Source organism: Emys orbicularis, chromosome 22, assembly GCF_028017835.1.
Source record: "Emys orbicularis isolate rEmyOrb1 chromosome 22, rEmyOrb1.hap1, whole genome shotgun sequence".
In the NCBI taxonomy this organism is placed as follows: domain Eukaryota; kingdom Metazoa; phylum Chordata; order Testudines; family Emydidae; genus Emys; species Emys orbicularis.
In genome coordinates, this window is record NC_088704.1 from 2,795,698 (window position 1) to 2,817,562 (window position 21,865).

Sequence of the window (21,865 nt, forward strand, 5' to 3'; positions counted from 1 at the left end):
TTGGTCCCCAGCTGGGCAAAGTTAGGGCACCTTGCTTCCTTGGGATTGACCTATTGGAAAGTATCGTAGATCCAGGCCTCCCTAGCAGTTGAACACCCTTTGATGTCACGGGAGGTATCTCCTTTGCAGCTTTCCAGGCTGGGAGCCAGGAGTGCCTGTACTCTAATTCTGCCTCTGCCACTGACTCGGTGTGGGCCTTGGGCCAGTCACTTCTGTTTGCATTGCACAGCGCCCAAAAGCCCATTATGCAGTGTCGGTACAAAAGCAGATGAAGACATAGTCCCTGCTCTGAAGGCACATAATCTAATTCAAACCAGGACTCAATAAGTGAGTGTAATAGACAGTAGGAGGGAAGCCCAGAGGACAGTGATAAGGTCCCATGGATAAGCTCTGTGCATTACCTGATGGGGCTGAATCATTTGAAAGCACTTTCTCTCCTTCTATTGCTAAGTAGCTAATTTCAGCTCTGCCCAGCTGCCCTGCAAGCTGGCCAGTGTTACTGTGGGTTTTGGGGAGGGTAACAGTCGTATGGATCAGGGGTGGCACTTCTGGCATAAGGGTAGTGTGGGAGGAAACAGATGGTTGGAGAAGCCAAGAGACTGTGCTCAAGGCTGGCATCGCTGGAGGAGGGGAGGAGGGGGCAGATAAGAGACCAGAGCAGAGTTAGGCAGGGCCTTGATGCTGATGGCAAGAAACCTGAATTTTCTGCACAGTGGAAGGGTTCACAGAAGGGGTGACATGGGCGGTGTGATGGGCAAAGAGGGTTATTTTATCAGCATCATTTTTTATGGCCTGGAGACCAGGCCAGGTGTCCGCGAGGCCTCAGACTAGAGTTTGGCTGCCTGGGTGGGAAAGCATGGATCTCGGAGATGCTGAGGAGCAGGAAACAGCAGGACTTGGACATGGCTTGGATGTGTCAGGAAAGGGAAGATGACTCCCAGGCTACAGACCTGAGTGACAGGGAGGATGGTGGGGTTTGAACGGTGATGGAGAGGCTGGGCTGAAAGATTAGTTTGGGGCATGTTAAGTTGAACGTAACAGCAAGACATCCTGGAGATGTCAGAGAGCCAGGGACTGGATGGAGGGAGACAAGTCAGGAACGGGAAGGCAGCTGTTGAGTCATCAGTGTAAAGATGGTAAATGAAACCATGTGAGTGGATGAGATCACTCAGGGAGAGGGGCAGACATCCCGATTGGCCATGGGAGTGGATGAGATCACTCAGGGAGAGGGGGCAGACGTCTTAATTGGCTGGAGTGACGCACTGTCATTTCCACCGGCGATGATTCTCTTATCTACATTTTTAACATTCCATTGGCAATAAATAGCCATAGCGGGATTGGAATGCCCAAGTCACAGGCTAATGGCCCTAGTGTCTGGGGTGGGGGGGTATGATTTCCACCCAAGGGGCAAATGTTGGGGGGAAATCCAGCCTGTCGGTTGGATAGCTGCCCAATGTCAACTATGATTTTTTTTCTACTGGAGAGGCTGTATGGTCTAGTGGTTAACGCCCAGGATTGTGACTTGAGAGACTTGGGTTCTGTTCCTGGCTCTGCCACTGATTTACTGGGTGACCTGGGGTAAGTCAATTCCTCTCTCTGTGCGCCAGTGTCCCCACCTGCATGGTGGTGATGGGCACACTGACCCCCTTTGGAAAGCGCTCTGAGAGATGCAGGTGAGAAGCTGTTCACTAGATCGTAGTAGTAGTTTTTTTTCAAACCCAGTTTCTGAGAGTGCCCCCTTTAATAGTGAGGCTTCAGCAAGGCACTCCCTGAGAGTCTGGATAATTTGCACGTGATAACCCTGGTGATACCGGTAGGGCCGTCCCTACCCATACGCAAACTACGCAGCTGCTCAGGGCACCAGGAAATTTGGGGCACCAAATTGCCCCAAATTTCCTGGTGCCCTACGCAGCTGCGTGCTGCATCCAGCTCCAGCGGCCAGCACGATCCCCTGGATGGCTGAGCCGGCCCCTCGTGAGTTGTGCACAGCAGGGCCTAGGAAAGCTGCCTCCGCCCCTGCCCAACCCCTTCCCCTCAGCCCCCGCCCCTGCTCCGCCCACACCCTGCCTCTTCCTGCCCCTGCTTCGCCCCCACTCCGCCCCTTCCCCCCCCCCAAACCCTGTCCCCTGATCCATGTGTCCCGGGGGACTGCAGCAGGGGTCAGGGTCGGGCCTGCCCTGAACTCACGGGGCGGCGGGAAGTGGAGTGACTCGGCCCCAGCCCACTACGCTACGCTGGCTCCTGGCCGCGCTGCCGGGGAGTGCTGGGGGGTGGTTCCCCCCCTTCCTCCAAGCCTGGGAGCCGGGGGAGCAGAACGGAGCAGGCTGGGGCCGGGTCACTCCTCTTCCCGCCGCCCTGTGAGTACAGTGGCAGGTCGGACCCCTGCTGCCTTCCTGCACTGGCTGCTCCTGCCTCCCAAAGCCCTTGGGTGCAGCCCCTCCCCCTTGGAGGCCCCGGGGCGGCCCCCCTGCAGGGGGGCTGCGTGGGGCACCACAATCTCTAGGGAGAGCCCTGGATACCGGTACTTCGTGTGCTCCTGTGGTTGCTGAACCTCTTGTATCCTGTGTTCCTTGAGGAATCCAGTTATCACCTTTTTCTCCTGTGTCAGCAGGTATCTGGCACATCTCGGGTATTTCAGGCAAATCTCTCTTTCTCCGGCCCAGACAGACAGTCTGTTTCCAACAGCTTGTAATTGTGTCTCTGCTGTGGGGTAACAGTTTTTGCTGCCTTCCTGCTGTTCCCAGGTAGATGGCATGTCCAGATGGCAGAGTGGACAGTGGCTTTGTGTGTGTGTCCTAGGCAAGTTTCTGTCTCTCTTGCTTTCCTTCCAGTGTGCATTTGTCTAGTCTGTTCTTTTTGTAGCTTTGAGCAACTGCAGTCTTATGGGAGGCAAAACTTTGTCTGGCTGGTAGCAGGTGTGCTGGGAAAACAGATCCTTCTCTCTGGATATTTCTGAGTTCCAGCAGGGCTGGACACAGACCTCTGTCTTGGTTAGTTTCTTTGAGGGAGATTTTCACTGTCGGGATAACTCTCTTGGCTGTCCCGTTACCCTGGGATACACTGGCAAGGAGGTGATGGCAGGTCAGGGCAAATTCCTGAGATTCTGCATGTGAGAGCTGGGTCAGTAATTAGGGGCTTTGATAATTTCAGGTCTTGCTGATTGTGATGGGATCTGGGTAAGCACTGAGTGCTGCTTGTGTCTGATAGTTTGACATCTCCATGAATTTGCTAGTAATGAATAAATGGGTTTCTTTGCCAACCTGAAATAAATCTCTCCCCAGCTTTTGCTCGTCTCTTTGGCACCTTTTGATCCTGTGTTGCCTCATTTTGGTTTTGCTCTTGGGAAATGATTACATGCATTACAGCGAGCAGGCATGTCTCTTATTTGAGCAATTGTTTCAGGCAAGAACAAAATCTCTCTTGGCCTTCGCTTGCATTTCTCGATACCTCAATAACAGCAATGTTTTTGTTTTTTTGCTGAGCCCCTTTTCTCAGAGTTTCTGACAGTCAAGTCTTTTTCCTGGCCTTCCCTAACTGGCCAGTGTGGTTTCAGTTTCAGGTCTAATGCTGCTGGCCTTTCCTTGTCAAACTGGTGATTCACGTTCACTCTGTTTTAATGTGAAATGTAGCTAATTTTTGAAATACTAATAGGCAGATGCCTCCCTACTTGACTTTCATGTTCATCAATCTTGGCATCAGGTGATGTTGATCTATTTACTTCCCTAGTAAGGGAATCCAGTTCTTGACTGATTTATATTCCACATGGAGGTCACGTCTTTGAAGCTTCACCACGCTGTGGATTGTAGGTAGTGCAAAAGAAACTTTGTGATGGCTTGTGATCGATTCTACAGTATTATTTTCTTTCTGATGCAGCTAATCTAATCCATCCTGTCTGCGTATGAATTTCAAACAGCCAGTCACAATACTCAACCTCTCCTTTTCAATCTGGACAATTTCCTTCTCCTTCGTTTAGGGTTCTCAGTATAAATGCAAGTGGCTACTGTTCTGTTATAAGGGGGCTGCACTCAGTCTGGCAGAAGTGGCAGCTGCAACTGGCTTAATTAAACCCTCTTTTAAAACTAGCAGATTAGTAATCAGTGATGCAGGCCTTGATCCTGGAAAGGGTTGTGCATACATTTATCTGTTACCCATGTGAATTGTCCTATTGACTTCAGTGAGACTGCTCATGTGCTTAATAAGGTTAAGCCCATGTTTAAGAGCTTCACAGAACTGGGGCTTTAAACTGCTGTTTAAATCAGGTCATTATGTTATTGCCACTTTTCTGAGCTTCCTTTAAAAAATTTTTATTAGCCAGTGGTAGATTTGAAATGAATTTTTCCAAATAATTTATCATCCCCATAAATCTTTGCCTCCACTTTACATTGTGAGACAAGGCATTTCAGATGTGGCTTCTAGTTTATCTGGATCAGCCATTAAGGTAAATTTCAGTTGGACTTTGGTTTTTGGCCTTTGAAAGGGTTTTTGAGTTTTGGTGTCTCTCCCTCGCTGTCTGCCAAACTTGCCCAAGTCTTTCGTTGCCCAGCCCAAATGAAAACATTATTCACTTTATAACTTGAGCACCTTTGAAAAGTCTGAGCAGTAACTCTTTGAAATACCGGAGGAGCAGAACTAATACCTACAGGGGGAATTCACTTCACCTTCTAATATCCAAATGACATATTAAAAGTCACTAGCTTAGTGCTTGATTCATCTGACTCCTCTTGCCAAAATGCATGTCCTGCATCTAATACTGAGAATGTTGGGTTTTTTCTTGAGAGAGTTTAGCTGCTGCTCCTTGACCAGTTTTCAGTGGATTATGTTTCCATTTTTGTCTTTATTTCAATCATACGGCTCAGTGCATATCTAGAATTAATCTGAGATGTAGGTTATTTGGATTTTCTACAACCCCAAGCTTTTGCATTTTACAAAGCTCAATTTTTATCTTTGCATTCAGGGGGGAAAAAAAAACCATATATATATATTTTTACGGTGGATGGATCACCAGTGTTGCTGATTCCTCTGTCTTATCATGTCACGTTCAACCCATATGTGATACTGGGGCATTTGCAGCCAACAGCCTTGAAACTGAGGCCCGGTCTACGCTAGAAAATTAGGTACGTTTAACTACGTCAGGCAAGGATGTGAAAAATCCCCCCCATAGCAGCTTAGTTAAGCCAACCTAAGACCCCAAGTAGCCAGCAATAGGCTGATGGGCAAATCCCTCCTCTCGGGGAGGTGTGTCTACACTGAAGCACTACAGAGGCACCGCTGTAGTATTTTAAGTGTAGACAAGCCCCAAGTTTATGGTTTTAATCCTACCCCAGCTGGAACATCGGTATTAACTGCTTGGAAAGTTATGAAGTGATCCCCGTTCTTAGAACAAGCTGTCATTGTTCCATGTCCTGGGATTTTAGGTCTGGGATAGTACCTCAGCTTTCCTTTAGGTTGCTAGGCAGGATTCTTAGCTACTCTCCTATGTAGTTTACTTGCAATAACACTGCATTTTACTCCAGCGACCAGTTTAAAGGCTGCTGCTCTTTCCTCCCACTTGCTGAGGCCATCCCTTCAGGGTGGGGCTTAGAGAGAGAATTATTTGTGGGTGGAGCTAAAATGTGACTCTCTGGGAGTGTCAGTGGGTGACATGCAGACGTGTGAGATTGCCCAATTTCCAGGGATGCGCCTGATTCTGGCATGCTCTCCCAGGCACCGAGTAACTGCCTCTCATGTTTTGTTTTTTAAGGAAAGGCAGCTGCTTGGTTTCCCCAACAGGGAGCCTAATGCAATGGAGACTGGGTTTGTGAGAGCTGTAAATAAAAGCGGGGTAGAGACAGCAGCTGCAGCGTGGTCCCTTCAGCGGGAAGATCCAGAGTGCTGGTGGGAATGCGGCGGGCGGACCCAGTGGCGGGAGCAGGTCCCCGCAGCTCAGGAAATGGGGCAGCTGGAAGAGGTGTGGGTACAAGGCAAAGGGGGTGGTTTGACTCTGAGCAGGACACACAGCACAAAACAGTCACGAGGGGAAGGCAAATGCCCTGGAGACCACAGGGAGGGATTTTAAGAGGAGTTGGGGTCGGATTAGCTAGGCTGGGAGACCTGGGTTCACATCCTGCTCCTTAGGCAGAAGGGAGTTAGAAGCCCCACAAGATATTTAACTCTCCCCATATATGTGCTATGTAGCAGCCCCATATTGCTGCCTCCTGCAGTTACATGTCATGAACTGGGCCCGAACGTAAGATTAAATCATGTGTTTTGGTCTGTGTCTGAGCTCCCCCCAGGGTGTGTGCCATGGGGCCAGAGCTGCCAACTCTCTTACGTTCATAGTAATTGAGGCACTCCCATGCGGCCCCTGTTGAGACTGGGCCCGTTGTGCTAGGCACTGCACAGACACGCAGGAAGATATCAGGCAAGCCTCTCGGGCAGTCCTGCTTTTGCAGGGTCCGGCACTTGCACAGAATCGGACCTGAGGTTGTGCGGTATCAGACAGGGGATGCCATTTTAAAGAGCGCACCACTCCGCCCCAGCTGGCGGGACCTCGCACACATGGTCACTCTGGTGGGAGCGGAGTAGTGAAAAATGACCCCTCCTTCCATGTGGCCTGCGTGCAAGATCCCACTGCATGGGAGGAGGGCGCCGTTTCCCCCCCACATAGCGTGACCTCACATGCACTGTGCGTCTGAGGTCACCCAAGTGGGGGTGGGGTCTTGGCAGGGGCAGGCTCACACCATTCCCAGAGGTACCGGAGTCTCTGGGAATGCGTGAGTGGCCACCTTATAGGAGACAGACCCTGCCCCGAAGAGCTTGCAGTCTAGTGCAAAGCATGATGGTGAGTTTGGGATGTGGGAGCTGGAACAGATCCTCCCCAAACAGCTGTTAGCTGGGCCCAGCTTGGCTAGCTGGGCTGGGTTTGCACTGGTGACCTACAGGCCCAGGGTTCTCAGTGCCCTGAGGGATCCAGTGCCCGTAAGCACCCACGTTACACCTTGGGGAACGAGGCTGCTTGGTGGGAAGATGAATGTATTAAATCAGGTTCTGCCCTTAGTGGTGCTGTCACAGGCAGGGTCTGCTCCTCTCTGGGCACAGGAAACATCTCCTGCACTCTCTGCTCTGTCTCCAGCTGGTTCTGAAAGGGACAGCTCCCACTGATAACAAACAAATGCAATAGTGAAACACCTTTTAATAGACCATCCGAATTCACTGCTAAAAGCAGTGCTTTGCCATATAAAATCCTTCCCACAGCTAAGCCAGCTTCCCAGGTAAATATATTTTTTTCTCCTCCATAGTGGGTCATCAACAGGGTTTAAACCAGGGGTGGGCAAACTTTTTGGCCTGAGGGCCACATCGGTTTTCATAAATTGGATGGAGGGCCGGTTAGGGGAGGAGGTCATGGCCCGGCCCCCATCTCCTATCTGCCCTCCCCAGGACTCCTGCCCCATCCAACCCCCCCTGTTCCCTGACAGCCCCTGTGGGGGGCTCCCTGTCCCCTGACCACCCCCGGAGCCCCTGCCCCTGACTTCCCCCTGCTGCCCCATCCAACCCCCCCTCCTTCCTGACTGCCCTCCAGGACCCCTGCCCCCATTCAACCCCCTTTTTCCCCTCTGACAGCCCCGACCCCTATCCACACCCCTGCCCCCTGACCACCACCTCGAACTCCCCTGCCCTCTATCCAACCCCCTCGCTCCCTGCCCCCTTACCGTGCTGCCTGGAGCACCGGTGGTTGGCGGCGCTACAGCCGCACCGCCCGGCTGGAGCCAGCCACGCTGCCGCCGCCACCATGCAGCACAGAGACCGGGTCAGGCCGGGCTCTGCAGCTGTGCTGCCCCAGGAGCTCACAGCCCCGCCGCCCAGAGCATTGCGCCGGCGGCGGAGCGCGCGAGCTGAGGCTGCGGGGGAGGGGGGAACAGCAGGGGAGGGGCTGGGGGCGAGCCTCCCGGGCCAGGAGCTCGGGGGTCGGGCAGGACGGTCCCGTGGGTGGGATGTGGTCTGCGGGCCATAGTTTGCCCACCTCTGGTTTAAACTCCCACTATTCAGATCCACAGCACAGACCTGTTTGCAGTTAGCTCTAGGAGTAACTGCTCGGGAAGGTGTGTTATTCCCCTTGCCAGCTCACACACGTGTCACCCACCGACAATGGCTCACCCGGGCAGCAGGATTCCTGGCTCTGGGAGCAGACGGCGGTTTAGTGATTCCAGACGGCACAGCCAAATGTCACAACACTCCCCAGTCGGGTTAGGAGCTCTGAGTGCAAACACAGGGGCTATACCACTGAAGCTAGCAGGGATGTAGTATCAGAGTCACAAACATCTACGTGGACAAGTGGCTAGAGAGTAACACGGAGCTGCCCTTTGTTACTGTGGGTTTCAGAAGCCTCTAATTTGCCATGTTCTTCTAACAGTCTGTGGGTCTGTCTTCACTGCAGTTATTCCATATGATTGGCACTTGGGTTAGCCTAGCCCAGGTGTGAGCAGCCGCGCTGCAACACCCTACCTGGCTTACCATGTCCTCACGGGTGCTGCACACCCCTGTGTGTGTCACTAGGACATCGGGGGCACATCCGCATGGTTCTTTGTGCTGCAGCGACCTGAGTCACTCTGTGATTCTTCCCCAGTGAGTTGTGGGAGAACTTCTCTGTCCTGGCACGTGAGAAGGCATTAGAGGACTGGCAGCACCTGCGTGGCATCCTCATCGCAAGGTGGGCAGTTTACCAGTGTTAGCGTTCTAACCCTTCCCCCAAGCTGGGCCAGCTCGCCTGGGGTGAAAACAGTGCCACACTCAGGCCAGAGGGATTTAAGGGGGGGATAGGGCACAGGGGGGCAGGCAAGCACCCTGGTAAGAAGCCAGGCTAAGGCTTGGTCTGCACTGACCTAACTATGTCAGTGTCTACACTACAGCTGTGCTCCTACCGATGTAAGTGCTCTACTACACCGACATAACTCCTCCGCTGCGAGAGGTGTAGGGCTTATGTTGGTGTAGTTAGGGTGAGACACTGCGTTCCTTACATCAGCTGCTGGCTGGCTTGTTAATTTCACGACGCCCCTGCTCCAAGCTGGGGGTGGGGGGCAAGAAGCTCGGGGGCAGCTGGGCTCCTGGCATGGAGCTGCGCAGAGCTGAGAGCCTTGGCTCTCAGCCTCCCACACGACCCCTCTTCAGTCAACGGAACCACTAACAGAAGAAGGGTAGTGTGGACATCACCTAACGTAGGCCGACTTAAAATGGTAGTGTAGACATGCCCTAACTCTGCAGGGCAGACAACCCCTACGTGGCAAAGTGGAGGAGACTTGGCTGTGTTACTGATTCTGTTCCTAGCTCTGCCGGTAGTGACTCTGTGCAAGTTCTTACACTAGGTCTTAACAGTTCACTTGCATGATCTACCATTGAGTTAATGCGGCTCAAGTTAACCTAGGTCAAGGGAGAGCGGCCATGCTGTGAAGTCACACACAGGTGGCCCGGAGTGATTGGATTAGCAGCAGTGTGATTGTGTTCACAGCTGAGGAGTTGTGCTAACTCGAGCGATAGCCCGGACCCCGATGGGCCAGCCAACTGGAGTTAAAAGTGCCGTCATACTCACGAAGGGGTTTTGTGTGTGAACGGGACTCAGGGGCAGAAGGGGAGTGAAAATGAGCCCTCGTGCTCAGTTCTCTGTGGCCATGTCTACACTACAGGGCCTATGTCAGCATGGCCCCTGGTATGTCAACAGAAGGAGCTTTTCTGCCCGGTAGTAACACTATCTCCCTGAATGACGGGGTGACTGAAGCACTTTTTTCTGTTGGCTTAGCTGCATCTGCACTGGGGGCTTTGCCAGCATGTCACCTAGGGCTGTGAATAGCCAACGGAGCTCTGCTAGCCCAATTTTTTAGTGTCAACCTGGCCTGTAAAATGGGTGAATGTTGGTTACCCCCAAGGTAACAGTATGAGAGTTGGGTTCAGAATAAGGGTGAAGAAAGGGCATAGAAATAGCAGCAGCAGGCAGCGGAGGAGCTGGGGCTAGAACTCATGGTCTCTAAGCTTGTATTTTAGTGGCCCTCCCCTAGTCTCCTGGGCATGGCACGTAGGCCTTTCACTCACTGTACTTTGCTTCCCTGAAATCATGTGAAAGCCAGGATTTCTCATGTCCTCACAGGAATCATAGAAGATTAGGGTTGGAAGGGACCTCAGGAGGTCATCTAGTCCAACCCCCTGCTCAAAGCAGGACCAATCCCCAACTAAATCATCCCAGCCAGGGCTTTGTCAAGCCAGGCCTTAAAAACCTCTAAGGAAGGAGACTCCACCACCTCCCTAGGTAACGCATTCCAGTGCTTCACCACCCTCCTAGTGAAATAGTTTTTCCTAATATCCAACCTAGACCTCCCACACTGCAACTTGAGACCATTGCTTCTTGTTCTGTCATCTGCTACCACTATGAACAGCCTGGCTCCATCCTCTTTGGAACCCCCCTTCAGGTAGTTGAAGGCTGCTATCAAATCCCCCCTCATTCTTCTCTTCTGCAGGCTAAATAAGCCCAGTTCCCTCAGCCTCTCCTCGTAAGTCATGGGCCCCAGCTCCCTAATCATTTTCGTTGCCCTCTGCTGGACTCTCTCCAATTTGTCCACATCCCTTCTGTAGTGGGGGCGCTCAAAACTGGACGCAGATGTGGCCTCACCAGTGCCGAATAGAGGGGAATAATCACTTCCCTCGATCTGCTGGCAATGCTCCTACTAATGCAGCCCAATATGCCATTAGCCTTCTTGGCAACAAGGGCACACTGTTGACTCATATCCAGCTTCTCTTCCACTGTAATCCCCAGGTCCTTTTCTGCCGAACGGCCGCTTAGCCAGTCAGTCCCCAGCCTGTAGTGGTGCATGGGATTCTTCCATCCTAAGTGCTGGACTCTACACTTGTCCTTGTTGAACCTCATGAGATTTCTTTTGGCCCAACCCTCCAATTTGTCTAGGTCACTCTGGACCCTATCCCTACCCTCCAGCATATCTACCTCTCCCCCCAGTTTAGTGTCAGCCGCGAACTTGCTGAGGGTGTAATCCATCCCATCATCCAGATCATTAATTAAGAGATTGAACAAAACCGGCCCCAGGACTGACCCCTGGGGCACTCCGCTTGCTACCGGCTGCCAACTAGACATTGAGCCGTTGATCACTACCCGTTGAGCCTGAAGATCTAGCCAGGTTTCTATCCACCTTATAGTCCATTCATCCAGCCCATACTTCTTTAAGTTGCTGGCAAGAATACTGTGGGAGACAGTATCAAAAGCTTTGCTAAAGTCAAGGTATTTCACATCCACTGCTTTCCCCTCATCCACAGAGCCAGTTATCTCATCAAATATCTATAGCAGGGGCCAAAATCCTGTTGCTTGCATAATTGTTGGCAACTTTAATATCTCATCAGACAGCACAGATTTTATTTATTTACTTGTGTCATTTTTTAATCCAACTTCAGTTGCCACAAGGTGTCCAGGTGCCGCTTGGGCCCACAGCCGCCTCCGTGCAGGTATCAGGTCACGCCCATGGCTGCCTCCTTGCAGGGAGGAACTTACGGCTGAGAGGGGGAGAGAGAGAATTAGTTCAGGGCAGACAGGCAGTGGGTGGTGTGTTATGAACCTGAAAAATTATAACTCAGTTAATTTCTGGTCTGCATGTAAATGAAGAAATGCATATTCATCAACTATGCAAATTAGACAGTGCCATTTGCTTTAATTCTCCAGCTTTTTGGCCCTTCAGCCTTACCAGATATGGACATGAAGAACCACGTTTTCAAGTGGCCTCTGATTTTTGGGTGCCTGCCTTGATTTCTGGTCTCCGCTTGAGACACCTATGGCCAGACTTGCAAGTGCGCTGACCACCCACATCTTCAGATGTCAGTGGGAGCTGTGAGTGCTGGAAATCCGGCTCAGGGGTCTCATGTCTGACAATGCAGAGGCAAGGCACCTAAAAGCAGAGGCCATGTGCAAACAGAGCTGTCAGTGAGGGTTTGGTGCTGTGTGTGCGAGGGTGAGCGTAGATAGCATTCGGGCCTGGGACTGTGAAATCCTTCCTTCCTGTATCCCCAGAGAGACTCCCTGGTAAGGAGGGAGAGCCGCTGAGATCTCTTGCTTACCGACTCAGCTGAGCATCGCCTGGAGAGAGATGGCTGTGGTGACCCTGCACAGGCGTTCGTGGGTGTAAAACCCAAGGAGGGAGAAGGAATGATTGTTCCAGCTGGCAGTTGGGGGTAGGACTTAGGCCCACCTGTCTGACTCCTCATTCCCTATCAGGGGGAGCAGTGTAGTGTAGAGATGGGATTAAAGAAAAACACCCTTGTGCTCCCACAGTTGCAATGACCAGAGGTGAGTTAGGGGCCCAAATGTTGCTGTTGAGGAATGGGATGAGAGGCAGCAAGGCGAGGCCTAGCCTCAGGGCTAGGCTAGCTGTATTAGCCATGGGTAGACAGCTAGTGAGAGAGGAGACGCGCAGGGCCAGCCCCATGGAAATCCATCCTGCTGAGGGAGTGGGAAGAACGTTAGGGGTCTGTGCTGTAAGGAGAGGGACCGTGTTCCTCCTAAATGGGTTGAGCGGCTGTGCATGTCTGGCTGTCGGAGCTATTCGGCTGCAGCATCGTCTCCCTGGGGATGTTCTGGGAACCTGCTTGCTGAGGGCACTGCCATTCCATTGCGCACAGCCCAGGGAGCCGATTGCAGGGGACTCTTCTGCCTGCTTCCCCCCCCCCCTCCCCCCCCCAGTGCTGGATTAGATGGGCCCTAACTAGTTTCTGCTTCTCTGCTGAGAGGAGCTGGTGAGTTCTGGTGGGTACTGGGTTCCTGCTGAGCCACGAAGGGGTATGAGGTGGTGTGGGCTGTTGTTGCTTCATTATCTTCCGGGTCTTTTGTGATCCTCCATGGTCCCACACTCCCTGTGCAGGGATGGTCTGGGGAAGGCACCCTCCATCTTGGTTACCCCCTGGGAGCCACAGGGCTTTCCTGCATGACGCTTAGGGGTGCCGTCCTCATCCCACTCTGAGCCCTTGGGGACGCCTTGCTTTGCCTTCGGCCCTCAAAGGTTGTGTTGTTGCCACCATCTTTCCAGCCAAACGGATCCTGGAGCAGCTGCTCCTTAGCACCCCCCTGCTCCATCAGGGTCTGGGTTTGATTGCCAGGCCTGGGGGTGCTGCACCTCACCCCAGCCAGGCAGCGTCACTGGGCTCCCAGGCCCCTGATCCGGAGGTGGACGGCTCCAGTGAAGGGAGCAGAGGGTGGTCTCTAGGGAGTGAAGGGGGAATCCTTTTGGCTGTGGGAGCCCTGCTGCCCGAGATGGCGACTACACTGAACCCCAGGGCCATGCTGGTGGGGGTGGGGGGCACTCGGCTGCCTCATGGGCCATCGCCCTTCCTGGGGCAGGAGGGGCAGCCTTCTGCTGCTATCAGCCGGCACCCGGGGGCAGGACCCCCACATTGTCACCTACAGGGGACAGAGGGGCTGCCCTGAAGCAGAGGCCCCGACACTGATTTCACTGGTGCACTAAGCCTGAGGAGATGGGCCGGGGCGTGGGACTGGTGTGTGGAGTGGGAGAGGATAAACCATGCACAGATGCGCTGAATAAACCCACTGCATGCGCCCCTGCCCCATGGAGTCGGTCCCAGGCCCGGAGCTGTGTCCGGGAGCGCAGGCTCTAGATAAAGCTCCCGTGTCATCTCAGAGTTGCAGCTCCGGCACAGTCTGTTCTGCATGGGGAGGAGGCTGGGCCTAGCAGGGGGGTGGGGGGATGCGTGACCAGCAGGCCTGGCCAGGCCTTGCCGTGTGGCACATACTGAGCTGTGGGGAGGGGGTAACGGAGCCCAGCAGCAAGTGCCACCCTGTGACCCTCTCTCTGTTTGCCTCCTTGCAGGATGGCGGAGCCTCGCTTTAACAACCCCTACTTCTGGCCGCCCCCTCCCACCATGCCCAGCCAGGTAAGACCCCCTCCCTACCCTGCAGCCAGAGAAGCGAGGAGGGGCAGCTTTTTGCAGTCGTGGGTGAGGTCCGGCTGCAGAGCAGCGCGATCCCAGGTAGTGGCTGTTGGGGGCTGTGGCAGGGCCAGCCGAGACCCCGGGAAGAGCAGTGGGCAGGGCCATGGCCGGGGGGGACTGACCCCTGGGGAGAAATGAAGGTTGCTAAAGTCCTGTGGCCAGTGGTGATGAGGCGGGATCCAGACACTTAGACCACGTCTCAGGACCCACGGAGCTGTTGGGCTGGGGAGCGTCATGCCAGGGAAGGGAGCCCCCCTTGCGAGGCTCAGGGGTAGGTGAGAAGGGACAATCCGGCCCTGAGCTCCTGGAGGGCCGGGGGGAGGTGAGTGCATTAGATGAGCTATTACCTCTGCTCCGTCTGCAGCGACTATGGTAGATACCCCAGCTGCAGCTGGCTGGGAGAGGGGCAGCCTTTGGCAGGCGTCCCAGCGCAGAACAGTGTGCCAGCTAGCTTGGGGGGTGGGTGGAAGCCCAGTGCCACGTGCTGGCATGGGATCTGCCAGTGCTGGGGGCCCCGCTGCATGTTGGGAAGCATGCAGCTCCAGGAGTCTGGCCCCTCTTTCCTCCAAGCAGTCGCAGAGGTGGGGCCGTGGGGGGAGCACCCTTCCCCACTCCACACGTGGACTTGCAGGGGAGGGGCCGTGCCCCAGAACAGTGGCATAGTTGGGGGTGGGAGCCAGTGTCTCCTCACCTGCACTGTGCCAGGGCTGGCAGCTTCCCCGTGGGGCCGGTACCTGCCTTGCTCCCGTGCCTCTGGCAGTGACGTGTGCGTCTTGCTTTCCTCGTCCCAGCTGGACAACTTGGTTCTGATCAATAAAATCAAGGAGCAGCTGATGGCAGAGAAGATCCGGCCCCCTCACCTGCCCCCCACCTCGGTGTCCTCCCAGCAGCCCCTGCTGGTGCCCCCCTCGCCCGCGGAGAGCAGCCAGTCCATCATGTCCCTCCCCAAACTGCAGCAGGTCCCAGGGCTGCACCCACAGGCCGTCCCCCAGCCTGACGTGGCCCTGCATGCCCGGCCGGCCACCAGCACGGTCACAGGTAACCACAGCCCAGCAGCACCGTGGGGAGCACTGTGGGCGGGGCTGGGAGGGGAAGGGAGGGGCTTCCGAGCAGGGTTAGAGGGGCAGGGGTGTGCATCTCTGCACAGGCAGGAGGGGACAGGACTCCAGAAGAGGGGGGCCCCCTGTGTTTGAGGGAACCCAGATTACCTGGCAGGATCCCTAGGCAGAAGCTGGCGCAGAAACCTGGTGGACTGAGAGCAATCAATGGGACACAATCATTCCGGGGTACAAAATATATCGGAAGGACAGAACAGGCCGTGCAGGGGGAGGAGTGGCACTATATGTTAAAGAAAGTGTAGATTCAAATGAAGTAAAAATCTTAAGCGAATCCACAGGTTCCATAGAGTCTCTATGGATAGAAATTTCATGCTCTAGTAAAAATATAACATTAGGGATCTATTATCGACCACCTGACCAGGACAGTAATAGTGATGATGAAATGCTAAGGGAAATTAGAGAGGCTATCAAAATTAAGAACCCAATAATAGTGGGGGATTTCAATTATCCCCATATTGACTGGGAACATTTCACTTCAGGACGAAATGCAGAGATAAAATTTCTCGATACTTTAAATGACTGCTTCATGGAGCAGCTGGTACGGGAACCCACAAGGGGAGAGGCGACTCTAGATTTAATCCTGAGTGGAGCGCAGGAGCTGGTCCAAGAGGTAACTATAGCGGGACCGCTTGGAAATAGTGACCATAATACAATAGCATTCAACATCCCTGTGGTGGGAAGAACACCTCAACTGCCCAACACTGTGGCCTTTAATTTCAAAAGGGGGAACTATACAAAAATGAGGGGGTTAGTTAGACAAAAGTTAAAAGGTTCAGTGACTAAAGTGAAATCCCTGCAAGTTGCGTGGGCCCTTTTTAAAGACACCATAATAGAGGCTCAACTTCAATGTATACCCCAAATTAAGAAAAACAGTAAAAGAACTAAAAAAGAGCCACCGTGGCTTAACAACCATGTAAAAGAAGCAGTGAGAGATAAAAAGACTTCCTTTAAAAAGTGGAAGTCAAATCCTAGTGAGGCAAATAGAAAGGAGCACAAACACTGCCAACTTAAGTGCAAGAGTGTAATAAGAAAAGCCAAAGAGGAGTTTGAAGAACGGCTAGCCAAAAACTCCAAAGGTAATAACAAAATGTTTTTTAAGTACATCAGAAGCAGGAAGCCTGCTAAACAACCAGTGGGGCCCCTTGACGATGAAAATACAAAAGGAGCGCTTAAAGATGATAAAGTCATTGCGGAGAAACTAAATGGATTCTTTGCTTCAGTCTTCACGGCTGAGGATGTTAGGGAGATTCCCAAACCTGAGCTGGCTTTTGTAGGTGACAAATCTGAGGAACTGTCACAGATTGAAGTATCACTAGAGGAGGTTTTGGAATTAATTGATAAACTCAACATTAACAAGTCACCGGGACCAGATGGCATTCACCCAAGAGTTCTGAAAGAACTCAAATGTGAAGTTGCGGAACTATTAACTAAGGTTTGTAACCTGTCCTTTAAATCGGCTTCGGTACCCAATGACTGGAAGTTAGCTAATGTAACGCCAATATTTAAAAAGGGCTCTAGGGGTGATCCCGGCAATTACAGACCGGTAAGTCTAACGTCGGTACCGGGCAAATTAGTTGAAACAATAGTAAAGAACAAAATTGTCAGACACATAGAAAAACATAAACTCTTGAGCAATAGTCAACATGGTTTCTGTAAAGGGAAATCGTGTCTTACTAATCTATTAGAGTTCTTTGAAGGGGTCAACAAACATGTGGACAAGGGGGATCCGGTGGACATAGTGTACTTAGATTTCCAGAAAGCCTTTGACAAGGTCCCTCACCAAAGGCTCTTACGTAAATTAAGCTGTCATGGGATAAAAGGGAAGGTCCTTTCATGGATTGAGAACTGGTTAAAGGACAGGGAACAAAGGGTAGGAATTAATGGTAAATTCTCAGAATGGAGAGGGGTAACTAGTGGTGTTCCCCAAGGGTCAGTCCTAGGACCTATCCTATTCAATTTATTCATAAATGATCTGGAGAAAGGGGTAAACAGTGAGGTGGCAAAGTTTGCAGATGATACTAAACTACTCAAGATAGTTAAGACCAAAGCAGATTGTGAAGAACTTCAAAAAGATCTCACAAAACTAAGTGATTGGGCAACAAAATGGCAAATGAAATTTAATGTGGATAAATGTAAAGTAATGCACATTGGAAAAAATAACCCCAACTATACATACAACATGATGGGGGCTAATTTAGCTACAACGAGTCAGGAAAAAGATCTTGGCGTCATCGTGGATAGTTCTCTAAAGATGTCCACGCAGTGTGCAGAGGCGGTCAAAAAAGCAAACAGGATGTTAGGAATCATTAAAAAGGGGATAGAGAATAAGACTGAGAATATATTATTGCCCTTATATAAATCCATGGTTCGCCCACATCTCGAATACTGTGTACAGATGTGGTCTCCTCACCTCAAAAAAGATATTCTAGCACTAGAAAAGGTTCAGAAAAGAGCAACTAAAATGATTAAGGGTTTAGAGAGGGTCCCATATGAGGAAAGATTAAAGAGGCTAGGACTCTTCAGTTTGGAAAAGAGAAGACTAAGGGGGGACATGATAGAGGTATATAAAATCATGAGTGATGTTGAGAAAGTGGATAAGGAAAAGTTATTTACTTATTCCCATAATACAAGAACTAGGGGTCACCAAAAGAAATTAATAGGCAGCAGGTTTAAAACAAATAAAAGGAAGTTGTTCTTCACGCAGCGCACAGTCAACTTGTGGAACTCCTTACCTGAGGAGGTTGTGAAGGCTAGGACTATAACAATGTTTAAAAGGGGACTGGATAAATTCATGGTGGCTAAGTCCATAAATGGCTATTAGCCAGGATGGGTAAGAATGGTGTCCCTAGCCTCTGTTCGTCAGAGGATGGAGATGGATGGCAGGAGAGAGATCACTTGATCATTGCCTGTTAGGTTCACTCCCTCTGGGGCACCTGGCATTGGCCACTGTCGGTAGACAGATACTGGGCTAGATGGACCTTTGGTCTGACCCAGTACGGCCTTTCTCATGTTCTTATGTTCTTATGCCCCCCACTCCTAGGCCATGCTCTCCCTGTTGGCAGGACGGGCTGATTCACCCGCTGCCCTTTCTGCCGGTGGGGTACGGAGGTGGAACCTCAGTGCCGTGTTGCAGCTGCAGGGGGTCCCCTCCTCTGCCTCTGTTCTCAGGGGCTGGGAGTTTGGGGGGGCAATGGGTCAGCCTCCCTCCCCTAGCTAGGGTCCCCTAAGTGGGATCAGCTGTACTGGGGAAGCCACGCCTGTCTGGGAAGCTTCCTGCGATGGGGTCTCAGTATCCCAAAGCCAGCTGCCCCCTGGGGGAGAAGGGCGAGCTCCATCCCTGCGCAGCTGCGTTCCAGTGATCCCCTCCCCCCCTTTACCTTTCAGGTCTGGGGCTGGCCTCCCGTGCCCCTGCAGTCAGCACCTCGGAATCCAGCACTGGCACCAGCACCCCCTCCACCCCCACCTCCACCAGTCAGAGCAGACTCATCGCCTCCTCGCCCACCCTCATCTCAGGGATCACCAGCCCCCCGCTCCTGGACTCCATCAAGACAATCCAGGGCCACAGCCTGCTGGGGGCGCCCAAGTCAGAGCGAGGGAGGAAGAAGATCAAGGCGGAGAACCCGTCGGGGCCGCCCGTCCTCGTGGTGCCCTACCCCATCCTGGCCTCGGGCGAGACCGCTAAAGAGGGCAAAACCTACAGGTTGGGCTGCCCCCACACCAGCTGGGCACTCCCAGCCTGGCTCTGCGGGCTGCTCCCTTCCCTCTGCTGAAGGAGGGCACCTGGCATGGGAACATGGCAACAGCCCCTTTCTGTTCGGGTGCCACCCTACGGCCTTCATTTGGCCAGGCCTCTGCTGGGGTGTGGCCCCACCCTCCATGCACCTCTCTGCCAGTGTGGGGGCATGAGCACAGGACTGGCACCCAGGACTCCTGTGTTCTAGTCCCAGCTCTAGGAAGGGGATGGGAATCAGGGTGGCTGGGTTCCTTCTGTTCCTGATTCTGACACTGATTCCCTGGGTGACCTTGGGCAAGTCGTTTCCCTTTTCCGTGCCTCAGTTTCTCCATCGGTGGAATGGGGGGCTCACAGTTGCCTGTCTTGTGGGGGACAATTGTGTGGACTGAAAGGTCAGATGGTCCCCAGTGCTGGTGAGCGGAAGCTGTGCTCAGTCCCTGCATTGCTAGCTTCTGCAGACATGTCCCTGCTGTGGGGCCCATCAGAGACTGGCTGCCCTGCCCAACCATGCTGGCTCCCCACAGCCTACAGAACAGTGTGTGCCCATCGCCGGGCCGGGCAGAGGGAGGGGAATGGGACAAGTCCTGGGTAGGAAGCCAGGCCTGTGGGGTGGATCTGGCCCGTAGCAGCCAGACCGGAGTTACTCCCGGGGCAGGCTGGGGCTGCAACAGCCTCATGTCCCACACTGTTCTCAGCCCCTGGCCCCTGCAGCGCTGCAGGGCACACTGTCCTAGAGCTGGCAGTGCAGGTGCCTGGCGGGGGGCCTGGGCTGGGGTGTGCTGCTTGCCATGCCCTTGCCTGATGCCCCCCGGGTCCCTCTCGCTGTCCCTCCCCAGGTGTAAAGTCTGCCCCCTGACCTTCTTCACCAAGTCGGAGATGCAGATCCACTCCAAGTCGCACACAGAGGCCAAACCCCACAAGTGCCCGCACTGCTCCAAATCCTTTGCCAACGCCTCCTACTTGGCCCAGCACCTGCGCATCCACCTGGGCGTGAAGCCGTATCACTGCTCCTACTGTGAGAAATCCTTCCGCCAGCTCTCCCATCTCCAGCAGCACACCAGGTGAGGGGCAGGGCTGCCCAGGGAACGGGGAGCGATGCAATGGCCAGTGCCTGGCTGGCTCTGAGCAGGTGCCACCTGCACGCCCCATGGAATCCCAGAGCAAACAAGCCTCTGACAGCTGGACCAAGCCTGTAACTCCTGTCTGGCTGAACTGGTTCGTCCCACAGCCTTTGTCCTCAAGCGTCTGGGAAGCTGTAGCCTCTGTCCTCCCGATGGTCCCGCATTGCAGTGCTCTGTATGGGGAAATTACTCCTAACCACCTGCACCCACCAACAGTGCCAGGCACTATGGGTAGGGCCCTACCAAATTCATGGTCCTTTTTGGTCAGTTTCACGGTCATTGGATTTTTAAAATAGTGAATTTCATGATTTCAGCTATTTAAACCTGAAATTTGATGGTGCTGTAATTGTAGGGGTCCTGACCCAAAAAGGAGTTGTGAGGGGGTCACAAGGTTATTGTAAGGGGGGTTAGTACGGCTACCCTTCTGCACTGCTGCTGGCGGGGCGCTGCCTTCAGAGCTGGGTACCTAGCCAACAGCAGCCCACTCTGGCTGCCAAGCTCGGAAAGTAGCGCAGGAGTAAGGGTGGCAATACCGTGACCCCTCTAAAATAACCGTGCGACCCCCCCACACACACACACAAAAAAAACCCTCCCTTTTGGGTAGGGTTACCAACTTTGGTTGGATGAATTCCTGGAGGTTTCATCACATGACATTATCTTTAATTTAATTAAAGATTAATTCCTGGAGAGTTCAGGACAATCCTGGAGGGTAGGCAACCCTACTTTTGGGTCAGGACCCCCAATTTGAGAAACGCTGGTCTCCCCCATGAAATCTGTGTAGTAGAGGGTAAAAGCTCACAAAAGACCAGATTTCACAGGGGGAGACCAGATTTCACGGGCCGTGATGCATTTTTCATGGCCGTGAATTTGGTAGGGCCCTAACTATGGAGTCCCAGAATGCACTGGGATAAGCACAGCATGGACATGCCACCACTGTCCTGTCAGGAGCCGGGCTGCTGGTGGCCCCTGCTTTCTCCAGCCTTGAGCGCCCCAAGAGCCATGTAAAAATTCACCAGCACCTATAAGACCCGGCTCTTGTGGGCACGCCAGTGGTGTAGGTCTGCGCCCTTGCACCAGTGTTTGCATGCAGTGGGTGTGTGGCACGTGTCCCTGGTCTCACATGCCCAGGTGCCAGATTTTGCCTGTGAACGGGTGCCCAGCCATCCTGTTGCATGGAGCTGTGGAATCGAGCCCAGGCTTTCCCATTGGGCCTGCCTGGGAGAGCGTTTCTCTGGCCACCGCAGGACCCCTAGAGTGATGCAGGGTTTGACTCCTATTCCCAGCCTGGGCTTCCTCTCCCTATGCCCCTGGATTCCTGCGCTGCCCCCCAGCGTCAAACATGAAGGAGCAGGAGGCCTTCAGAAAGCACCTGCTGGCCTCTCTACTCTGGGAGCCTGTGTGGAATGAAGCCAGAGGGACAATTGCCTCCTGTGAGCCCTTGGGACAGGCCAGCCATCCTCTGCCTGCCTCCGTGGACTGGCCCTATAAACCTCCCTCCCTCTTTCCCTTCGGGATGCCACCTGTCCAGGTTTGCCCAGGATCGACCCTCTTTTGAGGTAGCTGTGCTGGGAGACCTGTCAGGGTGCTCAGTACATGGCCGTCTGACAGGCCCAGGAGCATCCTGCTTGTCCTGGGTTTTTGTACCTCAGAGGTGGCAGCTCTGCCCTCCCTCCGGGCTGAACAAGTCAGACTCCATGATCTTGCTGAGCAGGAAATAACTAACCTGTGGGGTGGTGCCAATGTGTCTTCACCACGGAGTTAGCTCGAGTGACTCCTCTCGAGCGAGCCCAGCTCCAGTGAGCACGGCCACGCTGTGTCCGGGCTCTCCCACTGCCAGGTCTGCGCTGGCACTGCTCGCGCTCGTGTGAGGCGCTAGGACTTCTGGGGGCACAGCCCAGGACGTTCGCATGGAGGGGGCTGGGCGGCTC

General features: G+C 53.4%; 1 protein-coding gene across 1 annotated transcript in view; it reads left to right on the top strand.

Annotated features, from left to right (window-relative positions):
- The window catches only part of ZNF362 (zinc finger protein 362), a 47,691-nt gene that overhangs the window by 23,367 nt on the left and 2,459 nt on the right, over positions 1-21,865 (top strand). Inside the window, exons 3-6 of the mRNA XM_065421331.1 lie at positions 13,845-13,908; positions 14,757-15,003; positions 18,468-18,783; positions 19,653-19,877. Coding sequence (XP_065277403.1) covers positions 13,845-13,908; positions 14,757-15,003; positions 18,468-18,783; positions 19,653-19,877 — 852 coding nt within the window. The remainder of the gene's footprint in view (positions 1-13,844; positions 13,909-14,756; positions 15,004-18,467; positions 18,784-19,652; positions 19,878-21,865) is intronic.